The 16,361-nt window shown below is 31.5% G+C and overlaps 1 protein-coding gene across 1 annotated transcript; it reads left to right on the forward strand.

The window, feature by feature from the left end:
- Positions 1-3,541: 3,541 nt before the first annotated feature.
- LOC139498754 (uncharacterized) lies at positions 3,542-16,275 on the forward strand. The gene is made up of 10 exons (XM_071287294.1): positions 3,542-3,707; positions 6,798-6,983; positions 7,439-7,548; positions 8,108-8,201; positions 12,430-12,552; positions 12,963-13,142; positions 14,180-14,296; positions 14,598-14,642; positions 15,094-15,172; positions 15,727-16,275. Exons 1-7 carry the CDS (start codon positions 3,638-3,640, stop codon positions 14,191-14,193), a joined length of 777 nt encoding a protein of 258 aa, XP_071143395.1. The 5' UTR covers positions 3,542-3,637; the 3' UTR covers positions 14,194-14,296; positions 14,598-14,642; positions 15,094-15,172; positions 15,727-16,275.
- The last annotated feature ends 86 nt before the right edge of the window (positions 16,276-16,361 follow it).

Genomic DNA, 16,361 nt, shown 5'->3' on the forward strand with positions numbered 1-16,361 from the left:
TCATAGTTTTTACATTGATATATGAAACAATATTCTTTTTGTTTTGACATGGGGTTATATTACTAGAAAAACATCTAACTTATTGCAAAATAGCATTAATTATGAACAGGGTCTAAATGGCATCTGTAAAAATATTCCGGAAACTTCGTTTTAATATTCTTTTAACAGCTTTTGCTCCATATGACAATTTTGTAACATTCATCAAAGACGAAACATTTGGATTTCAATCTTTAATAGCTGCCTTATGGAAAATACATATTAACATGATAATAGCTGAATGAAGTTGTGTTTTTCTTTGAAAACAAATGTATAACTGGACGAAAATTTCATTTTCTGCACTTAAATGCTTAGTTATTATGGTTGTATCATTGATATACAGATCGAAATTGCGTTTCTTCTGGACAAAACATTTTTTCTGGTGTTTTGACTTCTTTTAATGAGTTTTAATTCAAGTGATTCGTAATTAGAAACGTTTGTCAAATTAAATTTCGTAACAGAATACTGTTTTATTTTTTAAAAAATGCCTCTTGGATCGGGTATGATCAGCAGTTCCTAGTGTTAAATATCCATATTAATATCAACATGCTGCGATATATTAGGAATTCTTTTTCCATTAGTTTGTAACGATAATTTTCATTGGACGTTGACACATATTTTGAGGGGTAAGATTCCACGTTCTACCAGTCCGTAACTAAGAAAGCCACTATTTTGAGTTCGAATTTGTTTGGGGATAGGTAATTTGTCAAAAAATAAATAAACAAGATAGTCACATTTTGAGCCTCAAAATCTTCTTTTTGTTTATATTTAAACCATTCTGAAGCGTACGAAAAGTAAAAGTACATTTAGTATTAATGTTTGACATCCAGAGTATACACATGACGTCACATTGTTTAAATGCTAAAGACGATGCAACAGTTTCGCGGCCTTTTTCATTTATGCCAGTTTAAGCCATAATATTTATTAAATGAGATTTATTTTCATATGTGGTAATATAATGGCGATAAATGTATTGTATTTTAAGCTTGGCCTTCGTAAAACTTGATTTAACTGTCGCAAATATTCGTTTACCTATCTCCGCTCCTCGTCGCTAGGTAAACTCAATTTGCGAGAGTTAACTCTATGTTTTACAAAGGTCAAGCTTAAAATACAATACATGTATCTCCTAAGTGTGACTTTCAAGTAAACGCAATACCATACCAAAACTTGGAAAAATGAATTATTCATTTTTTAAATCTCTGATCATGTCAAAACACCTCCAGTAAGTTTACCTAGCATATAAAACTTTCTCATTAGAGGAGAAAGCTTTATATAAATTGCGGTAATACATATTTTCTAATCAGATCGTTTAAACGACCATTCAATAGATATGAAATTGTTTGTTTGATAAAATTTTGTGAAAGTTTAGTGTATAGAGTTGAAACACCATAACTGCCAAACGAATCGAAAGGATAATCAAAAGCACATAATGTAACTAAATAACAAAATTTTACGATATCTTTAAATGTTTATGTTTTTATAGATATTCAATATATGTTGAAGGTTCGCATTGATTAATATGAGAAGCATAAACTCGAATGAATTCATATGTATGGTATTGATTAAGACAGTGCCACTGCATTTTACATGATGATTTTTAATAATATAGTCTGATTGGCGGACATTATAACAAACATTGCTTTTATTTCCGGTTTTAAATATTGAAAGAATTTAGAAAATAAGTTTCTCTTTTCCTCAGACAAAATTTACTTTTAACAAGTAAGGGGAGATGTAATATGATAACCAATGAGAAAACCATCAACCAGATGCCAAGGAACACTGTTATGATCAAAGATAGGTCACCAGATCTCCGGATTTACCAGAGGGTATTTCGAGTGAAAGACACACGTACCATAAACGTATTTCTGTAGGTAATAACATAATAACTCTACATTCCGCCATGCAAATGCTGCCTAGCTCTGAAGTTTCAAGCAATGAAATATTGAATTACATCCTTTTATACAAGATTGAAATTATTCCAATCTATTTTGGTTGGGATCTGCTTATATTGTTTAGAACGATACAAATTTGGAAAAAAACACGACAAACATTGTGTTTTATTGGTCAATATTGATTGCAGTAGATAATATCAATTATAGATATTAGATATTTATGACTTAAATACAAATTATTTTGTTGGAGTTATATATATATAGTCTTTATATATTCTTATTACTATAACGTTTTTACTTATTTTCTACATCTAAAAAGAAAATAAGATGAAAAGGTATGAATGCCAATGGAACAACTTAGCACCAGAGTTCAATCGAAACAGAAGGAAACATTACCAATACTGTATAGTAAGCATGATCCTGACATAAAAAACATGAAGTCATAAAACGTGAAAAACAACGAAGGAGTTCAGTATTTATCTATTGTTTTTACCATTTGAGATTAGTTTTTTTTGTTGTGAATTTTCCTCGGAGTTCAGTATTTTTATAATTTTACTTTTAATGATATGGTAAAAACACTTTCTTGCCAGGCGAGTTTCGCTCTTTAAGGAAAAGTCCAATTTTTCGTTAAATTTCCAGTTTAATAAATATCGTTGTTGGTCTCGTAGGAGTAACTGAGCCGACATTGTTTGAACAATATACATGATATAGTAATTTAATGTTAAAGGGAAATAAAGTATTTTTTAAATACGAATTGTGATTTCATTCAAACTACATTCGCCATACTCGGTAGAATCGGCTACTCTACTGCTATCCCTCGGCTGTAATACGATATGCGAAATGTGTCTACGCCTTACATTTCTTTGCCGGCTGATGAACGGTTTACTGCTATGTTCTGTATTTTTAATTCTTTATTTCCCTCCTTTACATGAGATCACGGGCGAGGTTACATGAGGGTACAGAATCGGCCGAGGTTAGACGAATGATTCAAACTAGTGACCTGACCCTTGTGTACATTATTGTCATCTTTTCACAACTTGTACGGAATGCACGGTAATGAGAATCAAATTATAAAATGAACTATAAAGGAATGATTTTTATTAAAATTAAACACACATAATTGTATTTAGAGATAAGAGATACGAGATAACACTCAAGTGACAGACCAATCCAAGTTTTTCAATAATGAAAATAAAGCATTTTCATGTTTTAAAAAAGGGTTACTGTATTGTTTTTTTTTAATCATATTTCAAATTTGTCGAATAATTTAACATTACGTTACTTTATTCATTTCAGCAGGCAATTTCAACAAAACATTTACAATTGACAAATTATAGATTACAATATACAAAAATTAAAAACAAGGAAAATATTTTTTGATGTCTATCTGTAATACAACAAATAAAAACCGACCAAGCTTGAACACATAATTGGCACTCCTGTCTACATATTTGTAGACGCAACATTACTTTTAGATTGATCTTTTTCCTCGAAGTTTAATGTTTTAGTTTCCTCATTCAATGTGATTGTTTAAAAATAGAACTAACATGTCATTGCATTAGAAATATGCAATTGTATACCCGATATTTCTACTTAAAAGGTAATGTTTAGTTGTGATATCGAATGACCGATGAGGTTGCATTTGTACGTCATTAAACTTCCTCATTTTAATAGTTTTTCGATATTTGTAAATAAATTTTAATGTTGAAATGAAGACCCGGTATATTCATGATATAACAGCTATAAGTTTGTTATTATCATTCTGTAGTTGTGAACAAGGTAAGCTGATAGTATATTTCGGAGCGATGTAAATGATATATTGTAGAGGATAATTCAATATTTAATCTCTTCGTGTTTTGTGTTTTAATTTCAAGTTTCTGTTTTCGTGTAGAACTATTCGTCAACTGAGATCTCATATATGTTCAATAAAAGTTTCATGTTTGAAAACCTAATTCGGTATTCCTTGAATAACTTAATTTCTGTGTCATTTTGATCTCTTTTTTATAATCAATACAGAAGGGACATTTTCTGTTGTGAATTGTATTACATACGTTGTTGTTTTAAGCAGTTTGAAAAATAACAAACATATGGCATATTCTTTTATGAAATATGTGACACTTTTCAAGATATAAGTATATACCTAATACGTTAAACCTCTTTCCTGGAAAAGTATCATCAAAATAGCAAGGTAAAAAATTAATGTAAATGATCTCTGTCAAAGTTGGGTCTCACGCAAACGTCAATGGTGGATTTACACCTATTTCTAAATATCTTCCTGTGCATTTGTAGCAGTTTATTATTTTAACTGAAATATTTAAGATAAAAAGTAAACAAAACGAGAAGTTTATAGTAAAATCGTAGACATTAGTTTTCTGAGCAAATGAACCAAGTTATTTTAAATACAACAAATAACTGAAAAGACATCTAGAGTTCATAATTATTATTCCTTACTAGACCAAAATATGTCAGAATGCATCCCGATTTGTCAAAATGTTAAAAAATATTGAATAGAGGGAACTGGGGAAGCTGCATTCAACTTTGTACTTTTTTTTATCGAGCTTCACTGATGAGTCCTCTATGGACAACACGAGCGTCTGGTGTAGTAAACGTTACTTCTGAAATTTATGCTGAGTTGTATGCTGAGTTTCTTTCTATATAATATTCAAAGGATCCCATTTTGATAATGGGATTAATGAGACATAAATACTATGTTACAATAATCCATGTCCCGACGCTGCTCTCAGGTGGAATGTTGACATTATTTACACAACATAGCATTCCAAATTATTTCTTATAATTAGTTATCAAAAGTTCCAGGATTATAATTAAGTACGCCAGACGCGTGTTTTGTCTACATAAGACTCATCCGTGAAGCTCATTTCAAAATAGTTATGAAACCAAACAAGTACAAAGTTGAAGAGCATTGAGGATCCAAAATTCCAAAAAGTTGTGCCAAAAACGGCTTAGGTACAATGTAATCTATTCCTGGGACAAGAAAATCCTTAGTTTTTCGAAAAATTCAAAGTTTTGCATCAGGAAATTTATAAAAATGAACATAATTGATATTCAAGTCAACACCGAAGTGCTGACAACTGGGCTGGTGATACCCTCGGGGACGAAACGTCCACCAGCTGTGGCATCGACCAAGTGGTGTAAATAGTTATCAATAGTACCAGGATTATAATTTAGTACGCCAGACGCGCGTTTCGTCTATATACGACTCTTCAGTGACGCTCATATCAAAATAGTTAAAAAGCCAAACCAGTACAAATACTTGGTTAATCTTAAATTTGCATATCATAATAAAAAAAATCATCACTTCACCTATCTATATAATTGAAACAATAGTATATAAACGAGATTTGAAAAAATCATCTTTTTCAATGAATAAAGTGCATGATGATGGTCTATTTAACACATGTAAGCTCAATCATCTACAGTACAGGAACATATGAGCTATTTTAAAAGAGGGACGGAATTACCTGAGGGACAGTAAAACTCATAAATCGAAAATAAACTGACAACGTCATGGATAAAAAATGAAAAAGACAAACAGACAAACAATAGTACACATGACAAAACATAGAAAACTAAAACCGAACAACACGAACCCCACCAAAAACTAGGGGTGATCTCAGGTGCTCCAGAAGGGTAAGCAGATCCTGCTTCACATGTGGCACATGTCGTGTTGCTTATGTGATTACAAATCCGGTAAATTGTCTAATTCGGTATGTCACATTCATGATAGGGAAAGGGGTTGTAGTTACGACGTAAGGAACATATCCGATATCATTTGTGAAACGGTTATTCCATAACGGTCAACCAACTCGTTATGGCGTCCGTAAAATTTCCGAATTGATGATTTCAACTTCACCATTTGGAACTCTTGGTTGAATAGCTTCCTTGTGAGCAGCAGTTCTCTATCACGAAAAACATATTAGGAAATGCAAGCAAGGGAATATCGTAACAATTGGGAGATATATACACCGTATGCAGGTGCTGCTGGAATGTTGCTACTTAGAAATTGGAAAGCTGAAATCGTCCCTTTTGTCGTAAAGTTTTGTTTTCAACCGACCCTCATTGTCAATTTCTAACAATGAGGGTTTTCTAGATGTAAGTCAAGATATGAGGCCGACTTAATTGTATCTGTTGTATCCTTTATCTCTAGTTCGATAAAATTAATGCGTTCAAAATAGTCACCAAATTTTTAATTATTTAATGAACATCATATATATAGCGGAAAGTAGAGTTAGAGATTATAATTAAACGTCTTATCTTTCTTCCTAAGAGGTTCCTATAAAACGTCAGTCTCATAATTATAAAAAACAAGTCGGCAAGAAGAGGGACACAATTGGTTCCCATTTGAATACCGACAGTCTGTTGAAAAACACGTCCTCCGAACGTAACAAATATAACAACATTTGAGGTCCGTCGTCCGTAGTTTTCGTTGTCGGTAGTCATCTGTAAATATTTACCATACCATCTCCTCTCAGACTGCTTTGTAAAGTTTTGGGTATATATTTAAAAGAATTTCGGTTACCCCACCGGCCAAACATAATGATCGCAAGGCTTAGCATATACCAAGGTGGTAAAATGCATGTTTATTTATAAACTGATATAAATAGAGAAAATCGAACGGGAATGAAATGTTCAAATGTTGATATCTACATATTGTCTATTTGATCGTAACTGTTAGACGACTTATATCGCAGCTATGGCCCGTAAATGACTTGTTTGATCATTTGTTTTCGTCTTATCTTTAGAAATACTACCGTTAAAATGCCACTCTTCCAAGCGTCTGCATGAATGCTTAAACGGCATGTTTTTGCCGATTGATCTTTATTTTTTTTATTTTCTATATATTTTTAGAATATAATATTACTTTCCATGAGGACGAGACAACCTGGATAGATGCAGTCAAACACTGTTATGATAATGACGGGGTTCTCTACAACAACAAAGATGATATTAAAAAACGGTTGACTAATATTTCAATCGATAGTGAGGTTTGGGCTGGACAATATAAAGTATTATCACCATGGACAGTTACTTGGGGTAAACCTTGTAAAGACAAAATAAAACATTTGTGTAATGCTCAGATTCAATCTTAAAATTGAAAAACATAAATAACATGAATAAACAGTTGTTGTTTATTTGTAATGTTTTCACAAAGGAAGACAGTTGTAGTTATGTTCGATTAAGTTTGCAAATGAGCCATATAATGGGGAAATAATTCGTCATTAAGTTCAAATTCAGTAACGAAATGATATGTATACTCATTTCTTTACCTGTAGCTAGAAAACAAGTTTTTGACACAAATGTTTTTGTTGTTTGTTTCTTAAAACATATTATAAAGCTATGTTTTCATATTTATATATTAAAATCATACATGTATCTCATTATTACTCATAACTTTCTTTTTGTTCACCTATTTGATTAAAAACAAATTATAAGAAAAATTCAATCAGAGGAAAGAGATAGTATTAATCTACTATTATTTTATTTTTTAGGGTGTCATAAGATACATGCCATTACAACAAAAACAAAATTTAAAGTACCTCGTATCAATCAAACAGAATGCCAATCTCTTTGCAGTGGAACGGAGTATTTTGCTATCAGGGTCAGTGTATCTCTTAAATAGAAAAAAGAACAAAACTCTTATGATTCTTAAGATATTAAAAACTCGCTGTGTTCTATTTATATGCTGCTAGTAAATTGTAATACCAATTTTGTAATATCTAAAAATGATGTGATTTGTTTACATTTGCTTTTATAGAAGTTGTTGCATATAAATAAACTCATCATATATATCAGGATTAAATGTTGTATTTACTCCAGACGCGCGTTTCGTCTACAAAGGACTTATCAGTGACGCTCAATCCAAAAAAGTATAAAAGGCCAACAAAAAATATTTATGTTGCATATTTTAAAAACAGAAATTATCAATAACTTTCAGAAGATGGTGCTTTATAATCACTTTTCTGAATTAACCTCCTTTATCGGGAATGCACAATATTTGAAATTAAACAACCATCAAGGTATAAGTATTTAAATGCACGAAGAGTTAAACAATCAAGAAAAATACAGTCAAAATATTTTATTTTCAACTACATCTACACTACAAAGTTTTATTCCAAATATTGTAATTTCTTTTTGTTTTGTTTTTATATTAATGATAGGATGATACATGTGTATGTTTGCTGCTGGGCAACTTGAAAGACAAGTCACCTTACAATTCATGTTCTTGTGATGAATGTTATAGAGTTATTAGACGTAAGTACTTTAACACTTTGATTTGTTCAATAGTAAGAGTACATTCAATACTTCTTACAACAAAAATGCTAATCAGTTTGACTTTAAAAAAAAAGCAATGCTCGGATAAGTTAAGCATAATGAAAAATCGACTCTACATATAAACAGAAGTGTTTTTATCAACTACATTTATTAAATAGAAGCATCGTCCAATTAAATAAACACTATTTCCGGTCGTTTCATGACGTGGTTGGATTTATAAAGACGTTGGTGTCAAAAATCTAGTTTTTTTAAGTGTAAGGAAGAAATGTCTAAGCATCGCCTTGTGGTGGTTGAAACATAATAATTTGTACTAAACAATGGCCACCCAATGTTTTAAAATTGTATTGATAGTGCCTGCTGACCTGTAAAAAGTCATGTGCTTTTGTAATATTAAACCTTAAAAAACTGTATTCGAAAATAAAGGATATATTATTAAAAGACAATAAAATCAATACCAAGAAGTAAACAAAGACCCACAAAACCAAAGGACATTAACATCAACAGTATCAATAATAAATATCAAAACAACACGAACTCAACTGATAACCGGGAGTAAAATCAGGTGCTCCGGAAGGGTAATCATTTCCTGTACCGTATACAGCTAACGTCGTGTTATTTCTTTGTTCAGTTCAGTAATGATGGAATGTTATTATGACTGAGGAAGAATATCAGATATGATTTCTGACACACTTTTGTCATAATGGCCAATCCTATAATGATGGCGACCGTAAACTTTCATGAGGGATGACCTAAATTTGAGAAAGTAGTATTCCTCGTTCAACAAAATGAACGTACTTTGAGCTAGCTGTAGAGTAACGTATCAATTGATACACACATACTCTATATGCTGCTGGCATGTTGCTACACAGAAATGAAAGTTGACTATAGGAAAATCAAAATAATTGCGTTTGTCATAAATTTTGGTATTCAACCTACCATCAGTAAACAAAAAGTAAACATATATAGTATTCAAGACCTTGAGTTGGTTCTCAGTATTTGGTCGTTAACTATTTACATTGAAAGCAAGATTGTTTTTAACCATTTTTGCACACTTATTTGATACAATTTGTACAAATGTGCGATATCCTTGACATTTGATTTTGCTTTATTTGAAAAAAAAAATTGTAGACAAATGATCAAGATTTGATATTTTGTTTCACGAAACATACACGTTGAGTTTAACTCAATGCTAAATGCCGTAAATATACGGTGCGTGTCTTATTGGGAATTCAGCCGAATTGGTCCTTATTGTAGTGACTACTATATATCATGAATGACACATACGGGGCGGTAGATTTTAGCTCACCTGTCGCGAAGGGACAAGTGACCTTATGCCATCACTTGGCGTCCGTCGTCTGTCGTCGTCTGTCGTCGTCTGTCGTCGTCTGTCGTCGTCTGTCATCGTCGTAAACTATTTCAAGAATCTTCTCCTCTGAAACTACTAGGCCAAATACTTTCAAACTTTAACTGAATGTTCCTTAGGGTATCTTATTTATAAATTGTATCCGAAGTTTTGATCTATCAACAAACATGGTCGCCATTGCTAAAAATAGAACATAGGGGTCAAATGCAGTTTTTGGCTTATAACTCAAAAACCAAATCATTTAGAGCAAATCTGACAGAGGGTAATATTGTTTGACAGGTCAAGATCTATCTGCCCTGAAATTTTCAGATGAATCAGACAACCCGTTGTTGGGTTGCTGCCCCTGAATTGGTAATTTTAAGGAAATTTTGCTGTTTTTGGTTATTATCTTGAATATTATTATAGATAGAGATAAACTGTAAACAGGAATAATGTTCAGCAAAGTAAGATTTACAAATAAGTCAACATGATGGAAATGGTCAGTTGACCCCTTTAGGAGTTATTGCCCTTTATAGTAAATTTTTAACCATTTTTCGTAAATCTTAGTAATCTTTTACAAAAATCTTCTCCTCTGAAACTACTGGGCCAAATACTTCCAAACTTTAACTGAATGTTCCTTAGTGTATCTAGTTTGTAAATTGTATCCGAAGTTATAATCTATCAACATACATGGTCGCCATTGCTAAAAATAGAACATAGGGGTCAAATGCAGTTTTTGGCTTATAACTCAAAAACCAAAGCATTTAGAGCAAATCTGACATGGGATAATATTGTTTATCAGGTCAAGATCTATCTGCCCTGAAATTTTCAGATGAATCAGACAACCTGTTGTTGGGTTACTGCCCCTGAATTGGTAATTTTAAAGAAATTTTGCTGTTTTTGGTTATTATCTTGAATATTATTATAGATAGAGATAAACTGTAAACAGCAATAATGTTCAGCAAAGTAAGATTTACAAATAAGTCAACATGACGGAAATGGTCAGTTGACCCTTTTAGGAGTTATTGCCCTTTATACATGTAGTCAATGTTTAACCATTTTTCGTAAATCTTAGTAATCTTTTACAAAAATCTTCTCCTCTGAAACTACTGGGCCAAATACTTCCAAACTTTAACTGAATGTTCCTTATGGTATCTAGTTTGTAAATTGTATCCGAAGTTATGATCTATCAACAAACATGGTCGCCATTGCTAAAAATAGAACATAGGGGTCAAATGCAGTTTTTGGCTTATAACTCAAAAACCAAAGCATTTAGAGCAAATCTGACGTTGGGTAATATTGTTTATCAGGTCAAGATCTATCTGCCCTGAAATTTTCAGATGAATCAGACAACCTGTTGTTGGGTTGCTGCCCCTGAATTGATAATTTTAAGGAAATTTTGCTGTTTTTGTTTATTATCTTGAATATAATTATAGATAGAAATAAACTGTAAACAGCAATAATGTTCAGCAAAGTAAGATCTTCAATTAAGTCAAATTGACCAAAATTGTCAATTGACCACCTAAGGAGTTATTGCCCTTTAAAGACTTTTTTCACAATTTGTTCATCATGTTGACTTACTTTAAAAAATCTTCTCCTTTGAAACTGCCTAAATGAGTTTCAGAGTATCTAGTATACATTTTATATTTTATTTCCTTGTATGTCAAGAAACATAGCTCCTATGGCTAAAATAGAACATAGGAGAAAATGATTATTTTTTTTGGCTTTTGAAGAAAATAGGACGATCCAAAAGAATTAAGGTGAGCGATTCAGGCTCTTGAGCGCCTCTTGTTTTTATTGACATGATATTTTTATGATGAATTATCATTTCAAAGATGTCAAGCTGTCGTCATTACAATTCCGTTTCCTCAATATGCCCGGGTGTTACATACCAATCTAGACTTATTGTATTTTTAAATTCTATTCTACCATGGGTTGACCCTTTATGCTTACTTTGTCACTGCTAGCAACGCAGTGATCTTTCATACTAAGATAGGTTTTAAATGAAGTAACATCATTATTATACATGTAATGCAATTATTGTGTGTAATGCAGTCGGAAACGAAACAATTGATCTTTTTGACACGGTTTAGTGAACTATATTAATTGTGTATTGCTTCCAAACATGCATTTGGATACCATAGGTTATCCACAAATTAATTTGACTTTTATTGTATTTACCTTATGATGAATACATTTAAGTTTTTTTTTTCAAAATTAGTTTACAAGAATTTCTTTATTTGCTTGTGTTTGTGTTTCCATGTTTTGACGACTTCCATCTTCGTGTAAATTCCCGTCTTTTCTTACGTCACAGTTAGATTTAAGAATTCCATGAGGTGATTTGTAGCGAATACATTCATCAAAAGCATCTTACATGAAACAACCTTACACGATTGGTTCCACATGTGGCGCAGGATCTGCTTACCCTTTTGGAGCACCAGAGATCACCCCTAGTTTTTGGTGGGGTTCGTGTTGCTTATTCTTTAGTTTTCTATGTTGTGTCATGTGTTCTATTGTTTGTGTGTTTTTTTTTTTTATTTTTTAGCCATGGCGTTGTCAGTTTATTTTCGATTAATGAGTTTGACTGTCCCTCTGGTATCTTTCGTCCCTCTTTTGGATCATTCCAGATATATGAGGACGTGTGTGATCAGTTGACATATAATGTTATTTTACTTTATCACTGGTTAGTACCCAAGAAGTCATAATAACACATCAACTTTTTTAAGTTTCTTGCAACATGAAATTTAGTTGTCATACATAAATTAAATACATATATATCATCTCTTGTATCGTTTGCCGCCATTTCTCGGATTAGCTTGTTGTCTTTTTTATCTAAATTGTTATCTTTTGTTCATTTCTAAACAGATAATATACCAAATGTAAAGAATACTTTCAAGGATGATTTATGCATGGAAGCAGCTTGCACTGATAAAGGTATCAGGGTATTATCATCAGGGAATTGTACATCACCCTATATTGTAAAATGTGGTCAGTACTTTTAATTGTACATTCATTGAGCACAAGATGTTCAAAAAGCTTATTTCGCTAGTTTACAATATCTTTATTTTTGAATTGTGTTAGGTATTTATTTTAAGTATTCAAATGTTGCACTTAATGGTAACAAAATGTAAAAATAGTCAAATGAGGCTACGAAATGAGCAACATAGTTACTTTTAAAACAAATATTGCTTCGAATTGTCTGATATTAAGTACATTACGTTGGTTAATAATAAACGAATCATATATACCAGCGTTGCAGAATAATGAAAAAACATCACCGAATATTATGTTTAAAACGTACTTTACTCTGAAATTTTATGAAACTAGATAATTTCATTAATTGCTGTTATCCAATCTCAGCTTTTTTTAATTGTAAAAAAAAATGTTATGTTTTACAGACGGCATAAGAAATACGAAACACTTGTATAAGAAACATGCTGATGCAGTTCGCTTTTGCAGTGAAAAATCCGCAATTTTACAATGGTATACAGACGACAGCTGTTCTTCGTCTATGGGAACTGCACAACACTGGACAGGCGGCACACGGATGTATAATACATACCAAGTGAAACGGAAAGGCAAGTTATGATTTAAAAGTACACGTTAATGCATTATTATTCGTGTTATTCACATTTCGGTGCATTTCTTGGTGCTCTTGAGTTATACATTTACAAACCTGTATACAAAATTTGCCGAAAAAATTAATTCAAATGTCCACTAAATTTAAGTTTTCCTGAATCAACAAACGATGGAACCAACGACGATTAATGAATCCATAGAATACGAAAATGTACGTTAACGACAGTGACGAAACACAAATGTAGATATCACAGTTGTTCATGTTGATGATTTGTCAATGGTTGTTTCATTGGAAAAGTTATGTGTCACTATTTTAGGTTTATACCACCAAATCATAAGACGTCACATCCGGGTACATACTTAAAAGGGTCGAAATAAAAGATACTCCTTTGAATTTAACAGTTGTAGGACATCAATCCTACATTAAGTTACAGTAACAAAATACGCATCATGAAACATATATCTTGGGAACTTTAAAGCACATTTTAAATGGTGTTTCTATGAAATATTTTGAAAAAAATGAGGTAACTAACGCTTGTAAACAGAAAAGAATGGACTGAAACTTAAATTGGTCAACTTCAAGTGACGATTATTATCTTCTTTGTGATAAAATATTCGTCTGTATTATTTGACAGGATGATACATTACTCATACAAAGTATGTCTTCATTTGAAACAACGGGGATAAATTTTGCACATTTTTTAAAGATTGCAATTTTAAAACAAAGACTGATAGTGAAAACTATGGTGTTATTTTACCTATACGTTAAGTGACCATATGAACAATAATATGACTGTCAATAAGTAAACATTCGATAAGAAAAAAATACCAAGATGTGAAAAATAACAAACCACAATGCCATGTTTATGTCGAAACATGCATTATATAAAGTGGAATATAGTCAAAACATGATTACAACTTACATTTATGACCTACTAAATACCAAAATAACAATCTTATAAAATATAATTATAATAATATTATTTATAATTATAGTAAACAAAATGTACATCATATTCAATAAAATTGTTTTCAGAATTGCCAAATTAGCTACCGTCATTTCGGTGTTTGAAACTGACCAAACACGTTGGTACCGAGGTATATTATGCATGTGACAATAAGAATGTTGTTTTGCCATTTTTTTGTAAGTTTGGTAAGTGTTTCTATTCGTTGTATCGAACACTCTGTTAACAAATTAACAAATGATCCAAGTACATGTAATATATATACTGACATTATTTTTCACGATTTTGTAAAACTTCAAATGAATTCGATTGATTTGAGGATTAATTATGTAAATTTCAAAAAATGGTAGACATTGTTGTGTTTGATATTTTGTCACTGTGTTATTTTTTTCCACTCATATGTTACTTAAATTTGATTTTCTACTGATCCATTATAACTAGTTTATGCAAGAAATTAACAAGGCATGTTTTTTTTAAACTCTTTAACAGACAACAAGCAAACAAACAAAGTGATAAGTGAAAACAATAATACAGGTAAGATTTAAAGTAATACAATATATTAGTCAATAGTTAAGACAGAAATACCCAATTTAGTTTTGAAGAAAAATCAAAATAACACGAATAATAAATTTGCCTACAAAGTCAGCACACCTCTGAAATTTGCTCGCTGCATTGAAGACCCATGCATGGCCTTCGGCTGTTATCTGCTCTTTGGTTTTGTAGTTGTATCTTTGACAAATTTCCAATTTACATTATTATTTTATGTTACATTCGTTAGGAACTCTAGCAGCCAATAATTTGCAGGCATATGTTTCGACATATATAACTGAAAAGGCCCTTGAATAATTGCATATCCCGTTTAAGGACACCTTTACCTTAGGGAGCTGGAACCATACAATTTTCGTCATATCTTAACTTATAAACGGGATTGAAGATGATAACTATATATTGTAATAGATATTCATTTTTTGTTGTGAACATTAAGGTGTAATAGCTGGATCAGTAACAATGGTTTTGCTCGTAGTTGCCATATCTGTATTAGGACTTTTCTTGTACAAACGAAGGTATGTTTATAAACAATAAAAATATAAAATGTTTATACAATCTTTCTGAACTTTAGCATCATAGAGATGAACAGTCAAATATGTTCATTGTGTTGCTGAGATATGCAAAAAAAAACAAATTATTGTCAATAATACGAATTCTAACATTAAAATGCAATATATATTTTATCTAACATATTATGCATAATATGATATTGATAATGGTATTATTATGTAAAGGCAAACGCCATTCATATAATTTAGCTTTACAAATATATCGAGCTGAAAGAAACAGTTTCACTTGTATGACTTTTCTCTGTGAAGCAAACTAATAGATATATAAATATGTGGTATGAGTGCCAATGGGACAACTCTCCATTCAAGTAACAATTTATAAAAGTAAATCATTATAGGTTGAGGTACGGTGTATAAATACTGTTGTTTACTAATTGGTACATATGCAGTCTATGAATGTACACGTCATTTGTTTATGGTCAATGTTTAAATATGTCTTCTATGACTATCCCCAGTGTAAATATCTCCAAATAACTCATTCTCTTTAAAATATATTGCAGACTAGATTCAAAAGCCTTTCAGAGCAAAAGTAAAAAAACAACGACTCAATTGACAACAGAAACTAATTCAGACGGCCCTGAAAGTAGACTAAGAAAAGGTAACAGTCCGTTACCGATACCTTTTACAGGGAATATGTCATATGACAAAACAGAGGAAGATGAAAATACCTACTGTAGAATAGCATCTGTATGTGTCAAGGAACCAACAAACAATTTTTCGAATCAGTGCTATGATGAAATCATTTTCAAAGGTGACACTAATTCATCAAATATACATCACAAAGAAAATACGCTACCCGTTGATAACACAGAAGACGACGAAAATGTCTACTCTAGGATAGTATCTGCAGTTTTTGACGTACAAAAACAGACGGTTGCAGATTCTTGAAATAATGATTTTCAATTTAAGGAAGAAAACAAATCCAATCCTTAAGACATTATCCAGGATATACATACCAAGACTGTCAGTTGTATATCCAGCGATTGTTCAACAATATTAAAACACATTTATATAATGCATATCATGATCATTAATACACTGTATGCACATTGATGTTAGAAGTTGTAATTTGCAAGTTTCAAGTATGATGAATATATTGCCCTGAATGTAAGGAATATGATGTTCAGTAATTGTC

This window comes from Mytilus edulis, chromosome 12 (assembly GCF_963676685.1).
Source record: "Mytilus edulis chromosome 12, xbMytEdul2.2, whole genome shotgun sequence".
In the NCBI taxonomy this organism is placed as follows: Eukaryota; Metazoa; Mollusca; class Bivalvia; order Mytilida; family Mytilidae; genus Mytilus; species Mytilus edulis.